At 29.7% G+C, this 24184-nt stretch overlaps 1 protein-coding gene across 1 annotated transcript in view; it reads left to right on the top strand.

The window, feature by feature from the left end:
- Positions 1 to 24184, top strand: part of LOC143248905 (1-phosphatidylinositol 4,5-bisphosphate phosphodiesterase-like) — an 86675-nt gene that overhangs the window by 42854 nt on the left and 19637 nt on the right. Inside the window, exons 12-22 of the mRNA XM_076497851.1 lie at positions 35 to 128; positions 3602 to 3681; positions 9022 to 9106; positions 9541 to 9631; positions 10878 to 10991; positions 13998 to 14002; positions 14512 to 14644; positions 15224 to 15308; positions 17790 to 17862; positions 22265 to 22368; positions 22789 to 23056. Of these exons, the coding sequence (XP_076353966.1) occupies positions 35 to 128; positions 3602 to 3681; positions 9022 to 9106; positions 9541 to 9631; positions 10878 to 10991; positions 13998 to 14002; positions 14512 to 14644; positions 15224 to 15308; positions 17790 to 17862; positions 22265 to 22368; positions 22789 to 23056 (1132 nt within the window). The remainder of the gene's footprint in view (positions 1 to 34; positions 129 to 3601; positions 3682 to 9021; positions 9107 to 9540; positions 9632 to 10877; positions 10992 to 13997; positions 14003 to 14511; positions 14645 to 15223; positions 15309 to 17789; positions 17863 to 22264; positions 22369 to 22788; positions 23057 to 24184) is intronic.

Below are 24184 nucleotides of genomic sequence, written 5' to 3'. Positions count from 1 at the left end.
TATTGTTCGTAAAATCCTTCCTGGGATATTTTAGATGTGTTGAACTGGACTGTTGGGATGGGAAGGGAGAAGATGAAGAACCTATCATTACACATGGGAAGGCCATGTGTACAGATATCCTGTGCAAGGTAAGAAATTCTATACTTATGGTTTTGTAATGACACACATATGTTGAGTATATTGTATTAAAACAACTTTGGAACCTCATCACATATAGCTTCCCTTTCCTTGCTATTTCCCATATCAAAAACACACCACTGCTCCCTGCTGTTTTCCATAATGTATTAATTATATGAGGACAATGGTCTCTCAGCACCTATTTCAACAGACTGATCTCAAAAGTCTGTAGGTGCTGTATCTAGTGGCCCAGTGTCTGTTTTGGTTTTCATTATATGGTTGGGCAGGATTCTTTATGGTAGGTGTCTGTGACTTCTTGGTGATGAATTTCAGCAATAAATGGATATCACACAATCCACTTGTCTTAAAATAATATATTAAAAAACAAGTCAAACACACATACAAAGGTTTGTTGTGTAGTTAATCACTAAAGCCATATCCAGATATTTAAATAATCATCTCTTTTTGTCAAGAGACTACACAAACTGGTTCATTTACTTTAGAACCCAGTTGAAAAGACAAATTATTATTCTTTGCTCTGTTGTCAGAATACAGTCAGTGATAAATTCACTTATGTTACTCTGTGGGTTACCACAATTGTATCCAGAGCTTTAAAAAATTCTCATTTACATTAAAAGTTACACAGACTGGTTCAGTTACTTTTAGAATTCAGTTGAAAAAAACAAATTATTCTTTTCTACTCTGTTATTAAAATACAATCTGTGATAACTACACTTTGCCACTATATACTCTTTATGGCAAAATTTACAAACAGTCTTAATCTATTTCACCATATCTCTCTCACCAAATTTCTCTTACTTTCACTAATTTATGTACTTGCACTAATTTGGTTACTCTTATATGTATATATTGCCCAATTGAGACTTAGAACCTCATACAAACTATGAAACATTATGATGTAACAATGTTCACTTAAAGCAACAATAAAAATTCAGAGGTTCAAGTAACATAATGTCAATTCACAAAAGTTGAACTACACAACAAATGATTTATAAACAGTTACATAATCAAGCTTGCCATAACTGTTGCTTCTAAAAAAAGCTTACTTTAATTCTTATTCATGCAGTATAAATTGAATTATATTTTCGTATTAAAACTACAATGAATAGTCACATATATCTAACAATGTCTGTGTATGGAATAATAGGAATACCAGTTTCATTCTATAACTGCTTTAATTGTGTAATGGTTAAATACATATTTTATGGAAGCAGTTTTTATACAAATAACTTGGAAATTCTGTTTGATTATGTTGCATGCTGTTGCCTGTGGCACATTAACATGTTTTGCTGTTCCCATTATGTTTCTGGATTTTGACCTGTTAAATATGTTGCAATTTGCTTGCCATGGTTATGGTACAACTGGTTGCAGGTAATTTTGTGAGTGGTTCAGGAAACTGGAGTTGATCCACATTCCTTCTTTTTCTAATTCAGTTCAGTATAATGGATATCTTCATTTTCAATTCTAAAACCCCAATCTTAACACATTTACATATTGTGAATGTTAGAATATCTTCCATTAGAAAGGGCTGGTATGTATCCTTTCCTTATCTTTAATGATATCACTCTACCTAATAAACACCATACAATGTGAAAATATAGCTTTGATACATGAAGTCCTGATGCAACTTTATGTTGGCTTTGGTTGAAATATGCCTTGTTCAATTGCATATTAAAAATTATTTTAATATAACTTATTGAACCCTCTGTACATACATATAAAGTTTGTAATGAATATATTATCACACATCAAAAATATGTTTGCAGGTCTCTTAAAAAAGTATGATTAAATATTGTTTGTTACACAATGCATCTCACACATTAGACGGTTAAACCTTGAAAGCTAATATTTTAAGTAACATACTATATATAAAACAACTAAATATTCACAGGGTTCAATTTTGATTACTAAGTGGTTTGGAATGTAATATTTGTAGGTTTTAGTCTTTATCTGATCATCAGTTTTTGAATTTCAGTTTACTTGTTTTTCTCTGACATTCATTGTTACTTACAAAACATTACATAAACAGAATGTTTAATGTTAGTGAGTCTTTCAGTAAGTGAAACATCTTTGATTTTTGCTGTTTTAAATGTGCTTATATAAATGTATTTGCCAGTGTGTGTGTAAAACCTAGTACTTGTTACATTCTTGGAACTTTCATTGTTCTAAGTTTTATAATAAATTCATTTTTCTACAGCTTGTATATATCATATTTGCCATATGTTGAAAATATTTTATAGTTCTAACTGGGAACGTGTTAAATCCAGCTGTAATTGTGTGCTAATTTAACACTAGATATTATTTTCTGCAATAGGAGACAGTCATGGAAACTGTTTTCTGTTTCAAGGAACAATTTTAATGTACATTGTATATGTAGGACAACTCTACTACTGTCACATGGAACAAAGATACTCCCAAATATTAATACTTAAATTCTGTACTTTGTCAGATATAGAGAAAATGCAAACTGTAAGAGCAGATTTATTTTTCTCTTTTTGCTCAGAATGTGTTTAGAAGTCTCACCTGTGGATCTATCACTCATTATGCATGCACAATGTATGATTAACTATCATACTTTTGTACATATGTACTTTTTCATTTTATTCAGTTTAACTCCAAGTAATATTTATTTCTCTTTTGTTAAATACATTTCTCATATTTTTATTTTAAAACAGTTTGTTTTGCTTTTCAGTTTTTATCACAATGCAGTAGTCCTTCCCTTGAATAATTGACCATTGTTTTGCTTTGTGGTTTTTTTTTTAAATATAATAAAGTATGTATATTTGTTTCAAGTTGACATCATGTGTTTTCTCTTCCATTTCACCTGCAACAATCATCATGTATGTCCTACAACATACTAGGTCTCTAAATGTTTTTGTATTGCAAAAATAATTACTTGTGTACTTAATTTATTATGCAAATACCTCATTAGCTCAGATAAAATTCTAGACAAAAAATTAACAAATAAACTTGCAATTCAGTTTTAATAATAGTTATGATTATATTTCATAAAACTGTTACAGTAGCAACTGTTAACCTTTGAACCTTTTCTTTACATATGTCTTAATAAAGTGGTATGTTGTCTCTGTGTTTTATAAATTGTTATGGACTGTTTTTATATACATAAATGTTTTATTTTACAGATAGAGGTAAATTAAAATTACTTTTGATTTAATTGTTTATTTCTAAAACCAAAAGCATTTCCTTTTAACAAAATTGTTAGAAATAATCACAAACTTTTTAGAATAATTGGAAAATTCTTATATTTCTAATACTCTACATTTTACGAGAATTTAATTAGATCACAGTTTTATACTTCTGAATATTATTAAATTGAAAAACTAAAGTAAATAGTATGAAATGCTTTACCATTGAGATATTACAAGTTAACTTAAATATGCTTGTCTTAAATAATGTAACACTGAAACTATGAAAAATTTTACAGCTAATGATTTCTTTCTAGGATGTTTTCTATGCTATTAGGGACTGTGCTTTTATAACATCTGATTATCCCATCATTCTTTCTTTTGAAAATCACTGTAGGTATGTTTTTCTCCATTTAACAAGATATGCTTTAAAACTGTAAATTTATATTCAGGGTTATTCTTTATATTGCTGTGGTTGGCTATTGAAAATATTTAATAAATTAATTAATACAGGTATAACAAGTGTACATATGTTTCTTAATAAAAGCTCTAAGTTTTTAGAACTAAACTGATTGCAAAAATAAAAAAGTACAATTTAAAAATATGTATAGTGCATTAAATATAAAGTTTCACATCATAATGGAAAGAACAAATTAATTGAAATGTGAAAGAAGTTTAAAAGACAGTATGAAGTGATTGCAAAATATAAAGTGGCAAATTTTGTAAAATCAATCAAAATATGAAAAGATCTAACAAGAAAATTCAAGTTAACTTAATTACTATGAAAACAAAAAATACATAAAAAGAGGATATATGAAAATTTGAAAAAGAAAGTCAAAAGAAACACCAAAACCTTTCTGATGTTGCATTCTTCTTCAAGTCACTTGGTTTATAAGCCTTCTAGACATGGCATACTTTAATATTCAAAGATTATCTGGGAATATAAATAACTGAGATAGGATCCTTGTAGTGATATAAAAGCAAGTACTTCATTCACAATGCCTGGTTTTGTTGTAGTTTATGTCATGAGAAGGTAAAAGTTTCAGTTTTGGGTGAACTAGTTGTAGCATATCTTCTGAATGTTAGTCACATTTATAATAAATTAAAGTTGTAATGTTTTTAAGTGTAAAAAAAGATTTTGATTCTAAGATTAAGCATCACAGATGTGTGATATTATTTCTAAGAACTCATAAGGAAATTATAATATTTCAACCATAGTATACCAACCATATCCAGTGCCTTTTGAGCAGAATTAGAACTCATTAGGCCAGCTTGGATATGTCAGACATAATAGTGATCTGTGTTTTATATATATCATTAGTTTCTGTGAGCAACAACTGTTATGACATGAACCAGTTTAAGCAAATGGATTGCACTTATTATCAATTTTACTTTAGTCAGCTACGAATCAGACTTTTACATTAATAATCAATAACACAACATTAGTTATTTTGTTTATAATTTACAATTAATTGTTATTTTTTATATCATTATTTTTTAATTAAATTAGCTTTATTATCAGTGACAAGAACTGGAGAACAAGCACATATTACCACAGTTTAAATTTTAATATCATCGTTCAAAGAGTGTATGGTGTGTCCAAATGACTAGATCGAAACAATTTAGTCAGACAATTTATTTTAGATCTTAATGTCAACACATGCAACAGTAGAAACATTATATCTAACTTGAAAATGATTTTTGTGGTACATTGCGTGTCTTCAAAAAAGTTAGTTATCTCTTCTTCAAAAAGTTTTGTTATTTTCCAGTCTGAGAATTAACATTCTTTTGGTGTTTTTGATAAAGACGACTGTCTGTATGTTTGTAGTTATAAGAATATCTTATCTCTTACTTCTAATTGCAAAGTTGAAATTATGAGAATAAACTTCTTTTTCACAACCCTTCACTATCTTCATTCCAACAATGATCAAACCTACTATTTGGAAGTGCTAGATCTACACTGATGAGGATGGGAGTTTTACAGATCTCTCTAGAGTGCAAATCAGGGGTTCAATTTTCCTTGGTGGGCTCAGCAGATAGTGTGATGTGGCTTTGCTGTAAGAAAACACACACTCTCTAGAGTGCTTTACCATGACAAATTCAAACTGAAATAAAACAAACTACTACCCATTCCTTTAAGATTAATTATTGAATACCCCAAAACCCATTCACTATACTTATTACCAAAGATTAACAGTCTAGAATGTATTTGTTCTGCTGAGGTAATTTTCATTTTTCTGTATCATTCATGGAATCTATATTTACTGACATGCAAGAAAGACGGTATTGATTCACTAAGTATTCTGCATAATTTTACACTTTCTTCAGTTCAGGTTTTTGCAGAGGTGTTGCTATATGCTTAAAAGATTGATAACTTTGGCCCATAAGCACAGGAGATTTTGGTCAAATAGGATTGGGACACAGACCCTATATGCCAACACCTAGCAACTCCTCTGATTTTTGTATTTATTACAAACAAAAAAACACTATGTACTTAAACTTCATGACAAATGCTCATTAACTTTACAATATCTTGTTAATAAAGTCTAAATCCTTCACCAACTGATCTTTGTACTGTACTGAAACTTTCTGAACTTGAATACTTTTAAATTCAAAAAATACTTTTACCAATAGATTGAAAGGGCTCCCATGGGAACTAAAAAAGAGTCCCTTGTTTGCCAACCATTTTGTTGGGTTTATCAATGGGAAAAGCCTTGACCTTTCTGAAATATACATTGATAAAATAGTTTGCCTCACCTCATGCCCTACTGGCAAGGTTCATGGTGTCATCCATTTAGCTCAAAACTTTCAAGTGCCTGTTAATTACATTTATAAAATTTTCCTTGAAGGAGCTTTTGTTTTTATATTCATTATTATCATTATAAGTAATAAAGTATCAGACAATCATCTTTATATCCTAGTAATAATCATTATCATCCAAGAATGACAAATAATGCTATAATTTGTGCATTATTTAAACTCTTCATCAAAGAAGTACTCAGTGATCTGTGTGCCTATGCTTCTAAGACTTCTTTGAAATAAATAATCTAAATAAATGAGAGAGCATGAAATAGTATTTGTACTTCAAACTCTTCACTTTCCAAGATTAAATGTAAAATGAGCTTTTATCTAATCAGGTGCTGCTTAAATTATTATTATTAGTGTATAATACAAGTATAAGGGAGACCTTAAGTCCATTTAGGCCATCCTAACCACTACATTAAACTCAAAAAATTGATAAAACACTCAGAGCTAGCTCTTATCATTCAAATATATATATATATATATATATATATATATATCAATTCTTTCCTCGAGCTCCCTTAAACTACCATACCTAGAAGCAATACATTCTAAAGGCTAATCACTATTAAAAAAAATAGATTTGTTGTAGTTCAAAATGATTCCTACTTAATCAAAATTTCTATTTGTGTCTCTTAGTTTACTAAATACAAAGAAGAGATGATGCATTAATATAATCAGTTTTAATCCCTAATGATCTAAAACACATCAATCAAATTCCCTCTATATCATGTTTTCAAGAGAAAATAATTTCAATGAGTTTAACCAGTCTTTATATGATGACCTTTCCATTCTAGATATCGTCTTAGCATCCTCCCTAAACCCTTTCTGAGAATTAAGTGATCTTCTTAAAGTAAGAAACCCATGACTGAACATAATATGCTTTAATTTGCCTAACCAGTGACCTATACAATGAAATTTAGACTTGTAATCAGTATTTTTGAAGATACAACATAAAATCCTACTTGCTTAGCAACTTATAACAACATGTTGCTTACATTTTTTAGGACTGATCCATGTAGAGCACCAATATAATTTTTTCGTTAATATTTAAGGTATTCCTATCAATATTATACTGAGAATTATAACCCACACACCTTACCTTGCATTTATAATAATTAAAAGCCAGCATTTACCCTATTTGAATGTAAGCTATCCTTTTGAAAGAAACATAATTTTCCCATTCAACTGATCTCACAATCTAACCAGGCAGCCAGCTTGTTTTTACGTACTAACTAGCATCCATCCTTAGTGACCTAATTATAATTTTTTTCTCACAATTCATTCTTGAGAGTATCCCTGATAAAAATAAGCTGTTACAGTAATTTTTTACTAAACAGTTAGTTTCTTTGACCTGCCCTTCCATACATCATTAGCTCCTATGTGCACTGCAAAGAGGGTGAATTTACTAGATATAATCAACTATATCCTCCACCTCTGCTGTTAGTTAACATAATCTTTTTTCTTTTCTCCACATCACATGCTTACTGCAGAATCACCTGTAACTATAACCTTCTTATGTTTTTTATTCCCATGCTCATTTGTCTCTTGTGTTATTGTCTTCCCCTGGTTTATCATCTGGACAAACTAAAGGCTGGTATCTGTGGCTTACTAAAATCTGCTCTTTATAATTAAAGCCTTTACTGCTAGCCTTTCAAGTATTGTTGGTAAGTTCCTGAAAGTCACTCTTACCTATTGCATCCTTTTCATGCTAAAGCTTAAGCTCCTCTTTAAATCCTGCTGCCAATTCTCACAGTTTACTGATATTCCAAGATATTGATATGTGATGTTTCACTGACCTCCTTTATTTATATTTTGTGACTTGATTACAAACACCTTTAATATTATTTTATGGGATGTCTAGTTTTCTTTTTGGAATACTTTATAATTTTTATTGTTAAACTCAGTGAAAGGCTTTTTTTTCCAAAACTCATTTAATAGAAGAAGAATAAAAAGTCTGATTTTGTTTTTTATTTTAGTACACGTGGCAAACATTTGTGGTTTACATCATTAGTTGAATTAATGATCAAATGTTATACATTACAGAAGTCTATAACAGTTTCAGAAAATATGGAACATATAAGATAATATAAGAGTCATATCAACAAAATTTTAAATATTGCATTAAAGAAAATTCACTGAAAAAGATTCCATGAGTTATTTTTGAGCACAGTTTTTAAATTTAATTATATAATTCTACTCTTTTTAAGGACTACAATTCTTGTACTGTTTAAATAAAATAGTACTGACTCCAAAAATAACTTATGGAATAAGATTACATTTTAAAATATGGACAGTGTTTGTTTTTGAGATTTTTTTTGTTGTATTTATATTATTGACTCATGCTGGGTTGTGTATCAAAGAGTTTGAGATGTGGTGCTTTAGAATATGCTCCACACTTTAAGCACATTATAAAAGTGGTAGTCAGCTCTATTATTCAATCCACTTAGTCAGGTAAAACTTCTGAGGTAGTTCATGCAACTGAATGGTAGTCCTAGCTGTGTTTCAAAATCACTGAGGTCTGTACTTTAACACCAGCAATCTGACAACTGGCATAGTGTCATTCACATTAACTTTACCCAGTCATTTGATTTTGTTTTTGTAGAATACTTGTCACATCTTAAGCAAGTTAGTCTTTGCAAAATATAAACAATGTTGACACAAAATTAATTTTTATTTTTATTTGGAATTAATATTATGTTTCTAATGAGACATATTTAAAAGGCAATTACAAGCCATTGATGTATTTTTATGTTTTACACATCTTCACAAGGAGAAATGAGATACTTTTAAGTGATTCATCTGTTTTGGGTTTTAGATTTTTTAAATAATTTTTTCAGCTTTTGTCTTTTTTTTAAATTTAATTTAATTGTTAATTAAAATATGAAGGTAAACTACCAATGTCTTTTCCTGTATTATGTTGTTTTTCTTATAGTAAATCCCAACAGTATAAGTTGGCTAAGTACTGTGATGAGATTCTTGGTGATCTTTTACTGAAAGAACCACTGCCAGAGTTTCCTGTAAGTTTCCTAAGTATGTTACTTGTTCACTAAGCAAAGGTTTATATATATATATAAAAGATTTTAATTAATAGCAGCTTATGAGTTGAGTTACAGTATTAATTTATGTTATTGTAAAATCTGTTTTATATTGGCTCTTAAGTATTAAGTCAGTTATATAGAAATAAAAGTAAAAAACTTTCACAAATATTTTAAAACTTGAACAATGCTCTCATAAAATTGGTTTTTAATATCACAGAATTTCTACCATAACTTAATAGCTGTTTATTCCCTAACAATTAAAATTTATATCTTAACAGATTTCACATTGTGGTGATAAAGTAAAAATATTTCTGACAGTAATAATATTTTCATTAACTTGTATATATATATTCTATGTTGTTGTATTTTATACATAATGAGTTTGTGTCAAATGTTATGAATTATGATTGTAGTTAGAACCAGGGATTCCCCTTCCAAGTCCTAATGACTTGAAGAGAAAAATCCTCATTAAGAACAAGAGACTTAAACCTGAAGTTGAGAAAAGCAAGTATATTATTCAACATACTTTCTTTGCCTTAAGTTGAGAAACCAAATTATTTAGTAAATATATTGTATTCCTCTTGATATGAGAAATATATGTCGTTCAGTATAGTGTATCCCTGTTAACATGAGAAATGTGTCTTGTTGAATGTAATCTTTTGTTCTTAACTATAGAAACATATTTTATTCAACTTATTGTATTCCCCTTAACTTGCAAAATGTAAGCATTTCATTCAACATTGTTGTTGTATATACAAGACTGTTTAGTGTAAGAGTTATTAGTTTATTTAGTGATCTAATATTTAATGATTATATAGTTTTCATAACAAGAATGTTAAACGTAATTATTTTAAAAATGATAGTTATAACAAATTTTTTATGTACCTTGATGAGAGTCACATGTTGTGTATATAATTATATTGTTCTAGTATTGTTGATATTGTCTTTCTCAAACCTCTTAAGTGAGTGCAAGTCAAATTAAGTTAAAAATGTAGAAAAAGTTAGTTAGGGAAAGAAAATATGAAATTAGCCAGCATGTGAGTGATTAGCCTTAACAGATCATTTCTACAATGGATGTGAGGTTCCATAATACATGGCTCATTACTGCTATAAAAACAAATGTGCTCAAAGATATGGGACCATGGGTATGTCATAAAAATTCTGGTCAAATTCAACTTTTTCATCTAACAAGAGTAGCCCAAGAATAAGCAGTTGAGTATGTTTACTAGCTGCATTTCTTCTAAGTGTATCACTTTTAAAATTAGAATGGTTAGTGCAGATTAACCCTCTAGTAGTCTTGTACCAAATTTAACAAACAAACCTTTCATATCATTTTCATAGTTACAAGATTTTTAACTAATTATATATATCATTTTTTTAAAATAAGTATTTTCTTACTAGAATTATTTACTCTATCTACATGTAAACAGTTTTTACCAAAGTGTATGAAAATAATGAAGTAAACATTTTTGAAAAGGTTAAGTGCAACCTACAAGAATATGGCCTATATTTCAATAGATAAATAATATGTGGACTGTAGGAATTTGGTTAAATAAAAATATTTAAAAAATAATTCAGATAAAAAAATTACAAGACACTACATATAATGGTGAGAATTTGGACATAGTAATTATATGATTTTCACTTATGAAAGTGTAAATAATGTTTAATATTGTTCTTTTCTGTATTAGGTAAAGCTTCTACAACTTTAATATTTTAAGCACTTAGTTGGTAAAAACTTGTATTTCAGGGGAACTGGAATTATGGAAAAAGGGGCAGTTAGACAATGATGATGAGGAAGAAAAAGAGGATGCATCTCTAAATATCGATAATCTGACCACAAAACCAGAAGAGAAAGTTGAAGGTATCTTATTTATTAATATATCTATGAGATATTGAAGTTGGCAAAAATTATCTTCAAGCAGACAAGGCATTTGTAATACAAGTTCCTTTCAGACAAACTTGACCATGGGAAATGAAAATATGTTAAACTCAGTTTAGTGAACTGTATAGGCGAAATGTCAAATCATACTGTGACTAAATTTAAATGTGTTTGTGCAAAATAACTTACAACATTTTTGACAGATATTAGCTACAGTATCAAAGCAAATCATGAATGTAAATTTAATGAATCAAAGTTAAATTTTTTATGAAAAATTCATTAAATTGGTAAAATGGTTGATAACTTATTTTCATTTACTAATGTATGCAAAAATACCAAATTGAATACCACTGAGAAATAAATTTTATGACCATTTTCTACAATTTCTTTTAAATTAGGTATGAAAAGCGCAGTTACATAGTAAAGCAAGTACTATTAAATAAGAGAGATGAATGAAATATTTAAGTCACTAAAAAAGATAGGTTTTCTGAGTTACGTGACATTAAACACTGCATTGTAACTAGAGCTTGGTAGTTATTGGAATTTTATAATTGGTTAATTACAGACTCATAATCAGTTATATTCAACTGAATTGATTATTCTCCTATGAGAATAATCTCACATGGATAATAATTGGAATAATCAAATATTGTAATAATGAGAAACAAATTTTGATTAGTTGATTATTTTCATCAGTTGTGATATTAACCCTCTTGCTATGGGCAAATAAAAGTATGTCATGTCTTTTAGAGCTAAATTCAAAAATTAATTAAAGTACTTTGTTATCATGGTATACAAATAAACTTGGCATCAAAATGTAGTTAATAAAGCAACTTTTAATGTTATATAAGTTTTAAGATCTTAGTTTTATAAAAAATATATTTTTCAAAATTCCTCAGTCTCCCTTGGTATAAGAATTGTGATACTTGCTTTCTAGGTCTTCTCTCTTTTGTAATATATTTACCACCCATCCAAAAAGTATGGAATTTAATGTCAATTACTAATTATAATATAGATATTATTCAGACAAAGCATAATTTTTATAGCCTTCAATTGTATTTGTTTACAGAGCCATAGACTAGAAAATCAGACCCTCTTGCCAAGCCTGTTTGATATGTACTCTTTTTCCACAAATTGCAGATTGTTTTCTCTGAAATTTAGTACTTTATATATATATATACATGTTATTTGTAGCCAATAGAAAGCCAAATTTTTAAACTATAAAATAGCATATTATATTACACTGTTATCTCTACACAGAATTATCTATTTTACTTCCAGTTCAAGTTTAATTCCCATAAAGTAAATCAACACTAACTGACTATACCATTTAACTGAGTTAATTACTTAGTTGTGCCTCTAACTGTTAGGATCTTTAAGTCAAATCTTCATTAGTAAATTAGTTTCTGAGGTGGATCTTTGTGATTTTACAAGTCAGTAAAATACAGTTTATGGTGTATGTATTAAGGGTCAATATGAAAGTCATATGGCTAGTAGGTTTAAGTTATGTTTGATCTAAAATCTTAGATGGTTATTTCAAAGTTTCTTAGAATAAGGTAATATACCAAAATTGAATTTGTGAATAAATAACTTTACTGTCTGTAAACAAATCATATTATGTAACTCAAATTTTCAACAAAATACTTAGTTGACTTTTATTTCTTTTCAGAGAAGAAGGTAAGACACTCCTATTGTTATCAGTAGTCCTGAATATCTAAACCAGAGAAGGATCTGACAACTAAACTTTATGATATGAATTCTTTCTATGCTATTTTTATGGTTGGTTTTAAAATGGTAGGGATGAATTTTTTGAATTTCAATGCTTAGTTTTATAATTAAATTCAGTATTTTAATTGTTTGCAGGTCTAAAGTTCGACCTGCAGATTAGATTATTTGCTGCTTTGAAACATAAAGTCAGATTATGATATATATATATATATAATTTACTGTGGTATATTTTATTTTTATGAAATACAAGGATGAAATTATTTTTTGTTGAAAAATGCAACTAAGTAATCTATCTTTAATCTTATATTATGACTTTAATATGTATCTCAGAATGGCTTGTATGGGTATTAACACTTTTATTGATAGGAAGAGAACAACATTTCGACCTTCTTAGGTCATCTTCAGATTAACAAAGAATGTTTGCAACTGACCATTGGTGGACACATGTTTTAGATACAAGAGTATAAATGGGTGTGGACTTGTAGGGGGCATTGCAGTTGGATGTTAGGTTATTAATTGGGATAAGTATAAAGGTGGTCATTTGCATTGGTTTAATTTATGTTTTAGTTGCTGTTTAGGCTTCTTTGATTTTTATCTCAAATGGGTTTCTTGTCATCAAAAATTAATTAATGTGTCCAAACCTTTGCAACAAAAGCTTTTGCTTTTTTATACTAGCTCTTATAATCAGTTATTCGAGTAATGTAATATTATTCTTATCTAGATAAACTTTTTAATTCTGATGTTACCTTTTATCAATCCAAAAAAAAACAACCTCAATTACTCAGTGAAATCAATTAACATAAACAATGTAAACACACTGAATAAAAATATATATTTCATCTTCAGCACAGAATAGTAGACAGATTTCCAGTTGTTCCTTCACATTTAATCTTGCAAAGAAAAAATAACCAACTATATTGTATATTAAAATGTTTTTATAACTGAATGCAATGTAATAAAAGTAAAGTTCATGTTATTAGTACATTTATGTTTCAAAGCATGTATAATATACTATTTTCTGAAGTTTTCAAGCATATCTAGTAACTGTCATTTTTATAATTTAACCCTTTTACTATGTAATTAGATTTTATGGTCAGTTCCCAATCAGTGTCATTTTTCCATCAAAAGACATTGTAAGTTGACAGCATGTTTTACTGTATTATGTATTATGATATATAAGACACATGTACATATCTTGACATTATGGTATCAGTAAATACCTAAATTATGGTTAATACATAGAGAAAATATGAATATCAGCTAATGTCTCTGTGCATGGGTGCCTTGTGTCATCTGGCAGCTTGGGGTCCCATTTGAGGGATTGTGTATACTTATGTTTCCCACTCATGCTCTTTGATATCAACACATCCAGTGTATGATGGTTGATTAAAGCTCAAGGAGAGTTGTTGCTTTCCAGTTGTTTTTTTTACAACCATGGAGAAATGTCTATTTCTGCTGTCAGTAACAATTAATCTTCCATCAACTGTAGTCAATTTCTGATCTGAATATTTGATACTGGAAATATTGAAATTTGCAGTACTTGTCTGAAAGTGAACATTAAAAACAGTGTATAAAGTGAATGAGAAATTTCATTGTAAAAGTGCTTTTTTCAAGAGTCATGCACTAAGTGATTGATACATCTAGAAGACAAATCTGTATTTAAATATGAGGTTTTATTTAAGAAGCATTGTTTTACAACTGTATTTCTTCTCTAATTTTTCTATTGGGAATCTGTTTTTCTGGCTTGTGAATAATCATGCAACACTTTATCTAGGATGTTAGTGATGAACAAGCTGCTATGGCAAATTACCAATATACAGGTGCAACCACACATGTTCATCCTTATTTGTCATCTATGATAAACTATGCAGAACCTATCAAGTTCCAGGGGTTTGATGTTGCTGAAGGTTAGAGAAATTAACTGTAAAATGATAGAAATTACAATATAGGTATTTGTTTGAGAGACTGAATAAAATAAAGTTGTGAAAACTCTTTGTTATATTATCAGAATAATAACATTTTTGAAGATATATTTATATAAAAAAACATCAAGATTATTGAGTGATAGTGTCTTATTTTTTTGTTCTTGTGTCTTTTTTTGGCATAGTGAAATATAGTCAAGAAAAGTATTGATAGTTGTGTAGATTCATGTGTTATGTAATTATGCTGCAAGATTAAGAAAAGAAAGACATAAATTAGACAAATTATTATATTTGTAAAATTCATGTTTACAGTAAATTAGATGAATGGAATATAAATTCTTGAAAGTTATTTTCAACAGAACTTTTGTTTGAAGTAGATACATTACCAAACAAATATTCTATTAATAGGGAAAGGTTAGATCTTAAGTGGATAAAACTGAATTTATAGCTTTATACTTGTTTATATAATGTTACATTCTCAATATACATCAGTACGTTTGGTGTTTGCAAATTATGTAGAATAACACTGTAAGTTGTGTTTTTAAAACTGTTTTCTTGTTTTAGAGAAGAACATTCACTGGAATATGTCATCTTTTGCTGAAACTGCAGCTCTTGGATACTTAAAGTCACAAGCCATTGAGTTTGTCAAGTATCCTTTAGTTTTTATTTTTGTTTACCTTTTATTTTGAAACACAAAGCATGTTATTTGTTTCCATCTACAGAGATGCCAACCATTACGATTTGAGCGTAATCATTATAATTTTGGTGTATACATTACAACTATACGCTCATACAGACAAATATTATGACTTGTTGCAACTCCCAAATTATTATATATTATATAGGCCTATACAATATAGTGATAAATTGCTCCCCCAGGGCTTGAAAGGGGTGAAAAGAAAATTTCTAGTGAGATACAAATAAATTTTGATAATAAATAAAAGACATAGTCCAAATGGCTACTTGCGATAATCATGTTTGTGCTTGAAATAATAAAAAATATTTGTATCTCCAACGTTTACCAATAGTTTGAGTCCAGTGCTTCTCCATACTGGGTACATGGGGGAATCCATAGTTACGTCATCAATACTTGTCAGCCAATCAGCACTCGCATAGATGGGTATTTCGTTTTCTAAGCAGCATAGAAATACCAATGCAATTGTTCACAATATGGAAAAAAGAGGCCTCGTCCACAAGATGGACAAAAAGTGGCCTCGTTCACAAGATGGAAAAAAAGAGGCATCGTTCACCAGACTGTCTTGTTTCTGGCAAATCTAAAACTGTGAATCAAAAATTTAGGAAAGAGTATAGTGCAAAATATCCGGTCATTGCATCAAAAGTCAGTGACAGTCATGTGTTTTGTACAGTTTGTCACATCGATTTTTCTGTGGTGCATGGTGGGATAAACGATTGTTCCAGACATACAAAATCGGCATCTCACCAACAAAAGGCTGAGGCAAAGACAAAAACGATGCAGATAACGACATTTATGAGTAAGAATTCAGAATATGAAATAAATGAGCAATCTATAGCAGTAATAAATAATAATAGTTATAATAATAATAATATAATAATAAACAGCTTAGAGACACTGGTCAGGTCTAGTAGCTGCAAATGATGAAGGGCTCTGTCTACAATCATTATGCTCAGTCATTTGAAATAGTTGGCATCTCTGCATCTAGAACATATAAGCAGAGGTTGTAATTTTTTTCAAAGTGTTGATGTACTTATATAAGTTTTTAGAAAACAACTTGATAGATGATTGCATCTGTTCAAAATCATGCTGATTTTTATAACAGGCTCCTTATGAGCCAGTGGAGAACATTTTTTGTTGAAACAAAATACCTATTCTGCTTTTTCTTAATTTGAACTGAAATTTGTTTGACATTTTTATTTGCTAAAAAAAGGCATTTCCTGTACTCTTTTAACACTGGTGCTGCGAAAAGTTATTTAAAGCAGTAAGGTGAGTGAAATCCCTCAACTTATCATGTAAGTATCTAAATGATATGCAGAGGTATTCAGGAATCATTTAGAACCACCTTGGTAGATATTGGGCAGCAGGTTGAGTCCAATATTATGCTTGTAGCTGCTTCCAAGATGTTCCTGGCTGCTCATCCCACTACTGATTATTGTGATGCTTTGAATTGCAGGTGAAAGTATTCATATCTCAGTTGAAAGATAAATATAAAAATGTGGTAACAGAAGCATAAAACATTGGCAATTGCTCAACAAATGATGCTGAAAATGTGGCTTTATTGATATGTATTGAATTTATTCTCAGTGGGTAGACCTTAATACTACCTGATATGGAGACTTGAAGATGCTGTATTTTACTTTAAAAATTTATCAGTTAACAAATGAAAACTTATCTCAAAGTTGCTTTAAAAAGACACTTATTTTCAATATTCAATAAATTGTAGTTTAAAGACACCCCTTGGCTCTTGAGAGATGTGTTAAAAGAATTGGATTTATCTTATCATTAGGTTCTGAAAAGGAAGCAGTGAGAAAATATATCAGTGGAGTGAGTATACTAGCATACATCATTGCATAACATTTTTTACAATTATTACAATTTATAGATATTTAATATGATGAAAATTTTGAGATGATTGTCATCTGCTTATTTGATGTTATCTCATTGTAAAAAAAGAAAATTCAGATCATAGAGTTTTAACTAATCAGAAGATGTTGTAACCATTATTACTTAGAAAGGTATAATTAAACTGAATTTTTTACATACAGTATAACTTACAGAGTCAAAGGAATAACTTCTAACTTCCTAAATGTTAGGAGCTCACTGCTGAGCTTGGATTATATTTTGCTTCAAAAAATGTTAGAACTGTCATACAAAAAAACGTTTCAATAAATACTTAAATGAACACTGTATTGTATTCTGAATCTGAAAAGAGTTTGGAAAAACTGTGTTAGTTTGAAAAGTCCTTCAATTCAGCTACAGGCTGTTATAAGGTTTTTTATCTTATAATCATTGTAATTTTGTACAATTCTGATGGTTAAATGTGATGTAAAATCCCAGGAGTTTATGTCTCATTTGATTTCAACTTAAAAATTAATATTTGTGTGTATGTTGAAATGGTTTTAGAAAACAGAAAGTCCTTAATTCTTATTTTAGCTACAACAAGAGACAGTTGAGTAGAATTTATCCTAAAGGAACTAGAGCTGATTCAAGCAATTTTATGCCTCAGGTAACATTTAGATAAAATATTTTAATGCATCAGTTACTAGTATTTCTAGCATATGAAACTTTATAATATGCAGATAATGCAAACCCCATTTTTTAGTGGTACATATTTCATATATGCAATTTGTTTTAATATTTCTGAAAGTTCTCACTCAGAATTTGTTAAATCCAGTCAGTGTCATGTGGTAATTCAATTTTAGGTGTCACTTTTTCTAGCATAATTTGGCCAAGGAGACTACCTACTCTTTTTTTTCTTTCTTTTTTTTTTGGGGAGATAATTTACTCTATCCTACATCACTTTGTCACATTGAGTAGAGATGCTCTTGGATACTAATGAACTGTTTTTGTGTTTTGTGGGCTACAGAAAGGATGTGTACCATAACAATTGTTTCTTTAACAAAGAACAAACACTTGCCTATGAAGTTTTGGAAGTATTTTATGAGATTGTTCAGGCTGATAATTGATTGTGTGATTTTTTTTATCATAATGAAGCAAGGATTAAAATGGGGGACTTTTGCCTTAACCTTATGTTTATCAGTAGAGGTGAGAATGCCTATACTGTGATCTTTTACAGAGTGGTTTTCAACACAGTATTATGTATTTGATATCAGAGTTATCATCTATTCATTTTACCCTCTATTGCTAGTTTAGTGATAGAGGAGAGTAGATATGCATTTTAGAGTATTAACAAATACCACTTAATATGAACTGAAAACTATGCAAAAATCAATAACACATACCTTGGTTGATGCATCTGTGTTAGCTTACTTGAGATGTTTTTTGCAGATGCAGAATAGTATAGGTCATTATGTACATAAGCCATATGCTAACATTCACTGATTACTATCACTCCACAATAAGGAAAGATATACTTGCATTTGTGATATTTGTCAAACTCTTTTGCTATTTTTTGTATGGTAAAAAGTTTAATTCTAAGTGGATTCTGTATCACTGAAGTTGCCAAGAGCTTTAGAAAACTTAAATATATTGAGTAGCATTACAGGAGTAAAAACTTAATTTTACAACAAGCACCATGGATATGCAAACAGTCCTTATCTCCATCTGGTGTATGTGTGTCCTTTTTTAATGTCCAGATCCCTGACATAACTGATTTGAAACCTAAAATATCATTTGTGACAATGGAACAACAAAGCACTTATAAATCTAATAATTAATAGATACTCAATACAATAACTGAAGGAAGAATCAGAAGTATCCAGATCTACGTTAGTTACCACTTGCCATGTAGCAAGGTGAAATGTGCTCAACACAACATGAAAGCTGATAACCTCTGGCAGTTGTTTGAATGTGTTGAAGGGATTACAGTGGTTTTTAAATCTGTTTGAGTTCCAAGATGTGTCAAACATTAGAAAATGCATGAATTGGAAGCCAAAGGGAACATGTGACACTACAATCAACATATAGAGATAGTTTTCTGGTCGTAGCACCATAAAGATGTAGAGTGATGGTGTAGACTATCCACCCCAATAAATGGTCCTGGATTCCTTAAAAAAAACTGACTTAATCATTGCATCCTGATAATGAATAATTTCTTCACTAAATCAATTTAATTAAGCCTATGGATTTGCTGATTCATTGAGTCAAGTAGGCATTGACAAATTAGCCAAACTATGAATAACTCATATCAAAGTATCCAAGGAAACCAATATTAAGCAAGAAGCAAACTCCTACCATCAACCATTTGCTGAATAAAAGTCATACTCTCAGCAGATGTCACATACAGTCCTTTACCTGCTGTAGAGCTTATTGGAATATCCATATGAATATATGAAATGGTTATGTGATCCACATTAATTGATACATATGAGTTTGCACATTATGTGGGAAAGAAGACTAAAGAGGACATATGGTCACACAATGAAAGAACACCAGTTTCATACTGGACATCCCAATGGCATAAACCACTCAGATAAAGCTGAACTGAACCTTAGCTTATGCTTTAATGATTCAAAGTATAAGATTAAGCAATTACATTGTGCACAAAAGCACATTAAACATGTTGATAAGCTGATACTAATAAATGTCTGCAATACTGCCCTAATGAGAAAACATAGAGTAAATGCAATACCATTCTGATCTGGCAGATGAAGAAGAAAATGATGATGAACCTTCAGATATTCAACCACATTGGTAATGTTGGCTTTCAAGTTATCATGGTTGCAACTGGAAGATAAATGGTTGTGTGATCAGTAGTTGAGGTGGTATAGTTGAGAAGTAAACAAGGGTTGTAACTCTTACTCTTATTGTAAAATATTTAAAACATATTTTGCACTAATCACTTGATAACAACTGTTGGAACAGTCAACGATGACACTAATGTTCTGTGTTAATGCAAACAATTGATGATACCTGAAACATCACTAACATCACAGGATCCATTATTCATATGTTTGCAGCCTAACAGACAGTGAGAGTGAGAGAGAAAGAGCCACTCAGGTATAAATACACCTGTACATATTGTACAATGGAGTTATTCTAGTTCAGGTTTTACACAGTAGTCACTGGTAAGTTTACTCTTGGGTAAAAGCCTGTGGAAACATCACTGTATGTATGCTTGGAGAGAAAAAACCTAGCAGGGTAACCACATGTCACGTAATCATCTTTGTACTAATGTGATTTTCTTTACAGAAAAGCACAGAGTGACAAATTTATTTGCTGTTTTATTCTCTTGTAAATTTCTTGTGTGTTGAATTGTTTCCTTTTTTTCTGCTATGAGTTTTAGGTGTTTACAACCAAAGATTATAACGTGGTATTAATTCTAGTGATTTAAGTTAATTTATCATTCCTTTTCCATTGTCACACGTTATTTTTCTACTAACAAAAATCTATATCTTAATGTTCATAATTTTGTATGGTAAGTGATCCAATTTTGTGACTGGTCAGTTATAGTGAGAATGAAGATTATTATAACAGTTTGGACATTCTTGATCAGCTTCATTTTTTGATCTCTGAGGACCATAACAGGTTATGAAGTTTTATGAATAGTTTTCTTTTATTGTTCACCCTGCTGATTGCATGTGTATGAATTTTAGTCGAGATAGTATGACAAATAGCTAGGTTTCAGTTTATTTCAGATTCAAATGTATTTTAATTTTTGCCTTATTAAGAACAGTTTATTTCCAATACATTTCATTTTAATATTTATTTGATTTTCAACAGTAGCTCCTTTCACTGAAAGATCTACCTTTTTCTGAGGTTATCCTTGTCTTTCACTTGTATTAATCTTCTCATTGGATCTTAGTTCTTTCATTCAACCTTTGACAAAACACTGAACTTTTCCTTTCCAACTAAAGACTTCTCAGTGTTGAAAAACAATAAGGTAATTCTGTGTATGGTCTATCCACAATTATTGGAATCATACAGCCATATCACTTCAGACATTTATCAGAGTAGACATATAAGAAACTGTATTAAACACACTTTATTTTAATTATTTTATCAATCAAATATTTGTACTGCTAGATAAATTATTATCGGTTAAGTTTTTATCTCAACATAAATATATATGAGTCTTACCAGCCCAATTTTAGTAATGATGTCTTTTCAATGGGGCATCTTATGTTTTGAGTGTAACTAGACTGTGATGGATTTCTGCTTCTAATTGCTGATATTAATCATCATAATGATTGAACAAATTTTTATTTTTACACTGAATACTTTATTTGTTCCAATAAACGTTTTTATTTTACTTGAGATCTGACTGAAACTAGCCGTAATTCATATTTTGAATAAAACTCTACAACCTCTGTAATAAATCAGGATATTATATAAACTGGCAATTTTACTTGACCTGATAGAAAACCACATAATTTCTTTCTTTTAAATTATCAGTTTATGTATATATATTAATTTCTTCTAATATTTTTAGATAAAGATGACTATTCTACTTTTCTCTCTTAAATTTTCGGAAAACTTGAAAGAACCCTAATAAAGACTACACTGTTTCTATTATATTTTAGTTGATGTAAAAGATAAGAAGACAAGTACTTAAAAACTAATTAAACATTTACCTTTTGTACATAAGAACTAAGTTTTCTGGCTAAAAAAATTAGTTCATTTTCATATGATTTTTAAATTATAGTACTGAAGCAAGAGCCTACATTTTTGTCGTAAAACATATCTGATATTATACAGTATTCATTAGTAGATAAATCATTAGCATGAGGAATACTTGCCAGAACTTGGAGCTCCATGAGGTAATAATTTAAATTTTCATTAAGCTTTATGATTTGATTTTATTGTGTATCTAGTGACAGGATTCTTGTTTTATAACATGTTTTAATTTACACTATTTTGATGTGAAGTCAAATATGGATTTACAAGTAGACTATACCATGCTTGATCAAAAACTAGAATTATTACTGACTTCACTAATTCTTTCCTAGATTTTCTGGAATGCTGGTTGCCAAATGGTAGCATTGAATTTTCAAACACCTGACCTTCCAATGCAATTAAATCAAGGAAAGTTTGAATATAATGGAAAATGTGGGTTAGTTTTTTTTAAGTGTTATATAAAAAATCAAATTTATTTAAACTGAAATTCATTATATTGTTCATTTGTTCAATTTACTTTTTTAGTTTATTATTTTCTGCCATTTTTATGTGTTTCTAATTTGCCACATATGTTCATTCACCTTTTTTAATAACTTACTTTCAACTATCCAGCATTAGAGTTGACTCCAAAACAGTATAGTTTTTTAACAGTTCTGCCACTTACTTATTTTTTAAAAAATCTATTTTTGTTAATGCATGGATGTACATAATCATCAATGTCTGTATACACAAGAATATTAAACTTTGTAACTTAGGAACTTGTTTTATTCTTTCCATATCATCACATAAAGCAATAATTTGGTAAGATTTAACCAATAAAATACTTTCATGGTTGTTTCTTTTGTGCTTATTATAGATATCTTCTGAAACCGGACTTCATGAGACGTCAAGACAAAACTTTTGATCCTTTTGCTGAATCTCCAGTAGATGGTGTGATTGCAGCTCAGTGTTCTGTCAGTGTGATATCAGGCCAGTTCTTGTCTGATAAAAAGGTTGGAACCTATGTAGAAGTGGACATGTATGGACTGCCAACTGACACCATTAGGAAAGAGTTTAGAACAAGAATGGTTCCCTCAAATGGTCTAAACCCTGTTTATAATGAAGAGCCTTTTGTTTTTAGAAAGGTCAGTTGGCTGTTATTTATTTTTGGTATGAGCTTATTTAAAATAAAATAGTGAAAGTTAAGTAGATGTGATCTTTTCTTTCTTTCCAGATGATGGCTATGAAGGAAAAGGATATTAAACACAGTATAATTAACTTCAGATTTGGTGTTACAATATGCTTTTTATCCATCAGTTTTAAATCATTTTTTTTATCTTCTCTATTATTTATTTTGTTTTCAAGCCTATTCTTCTGTCCTTTTCTTTCTCTTTATCTAACATTGTTAGAACCAGAATTTACATACACTTCTATTGCTAGAACTACTCATGAAGAACTAGATTAAGTACCACTAGGTAGTTCCATTGGGCATTAGCTAAAGAAGACCAAGAAATTGCTTCAGTGGATGTGTAATTGTTCATAGGCCACTGCTTAGGAGAGTTAACCAGACCCAAAAAGTGAAATTGGCATTTAACTTTAAATAATAGGATAAACAAAGCTTGAGGGGGTTTCTCTTTATAGATTAATCCCAGTTCAATTTGTTTGGCAACAATCAATACTATTTTGTTTGATAACAGAAAATATCTACAGTGAAGCAGAGTAGGAGACCAGTACAAGTATAGATGTGTCATTTTTAATGGTGTTGGAAATTACAAAAACCTCTTGCCACCTTGACTACTGACAGGAACAATCATATTCTAATCCATTAGGTGTTTCCCTCAGAAACTACACCTGTAATGCAGGAATTATCTTCCTTCAAGATCATGTAGTGGAATGATACTTACAAGAAATAATGAAAGATGATGAAACACTCATAACTGTGGTACTTACAAGAAATAATGAAAGATGATGAAACACTCATAACTGTGGTATGGCCTTAAAAAGTGCAGGTATGAATATTAAGGCTGTATGGGTTTATATGGAAAAATGAGAAAATCAAGTGATACTCAGCTGAATTACAAAGAGTAACACAAAATGTTTGGAAAAATATTTCACAATCATTCATTGATAAATTTATGTAGGAAATATTTTATCACAAAACTAGTCTTTGTTTAACTTCTGCTTAGTCATAACATCAGAATAAAATAAAAATTTTGAATTTTTTAGTAAAACATATAGTACAGGTTTGCATTTTATGTTAAATGCCCTTTTAT

This window comes from Tachypleus tridentatus, chromosome 4 (assembly GCF_004210375.1).
Source record: "Tachypleus tridentatus isolate NWPU-2018 chromosome 4, ASM421037v1, whole genome shotgun sequence".
Taxonomy (NCBI): Eukaryota; Metazoa; Arthropoda; class Merostomata; order Xiphosura; family Limulidae; genus Tachypleus; species Tachypleus tridentatus.
Note: the sequence above shows the minus strand (reverse complement) of the source record. Positions and strands in the feature narration are given on the sequence as shown.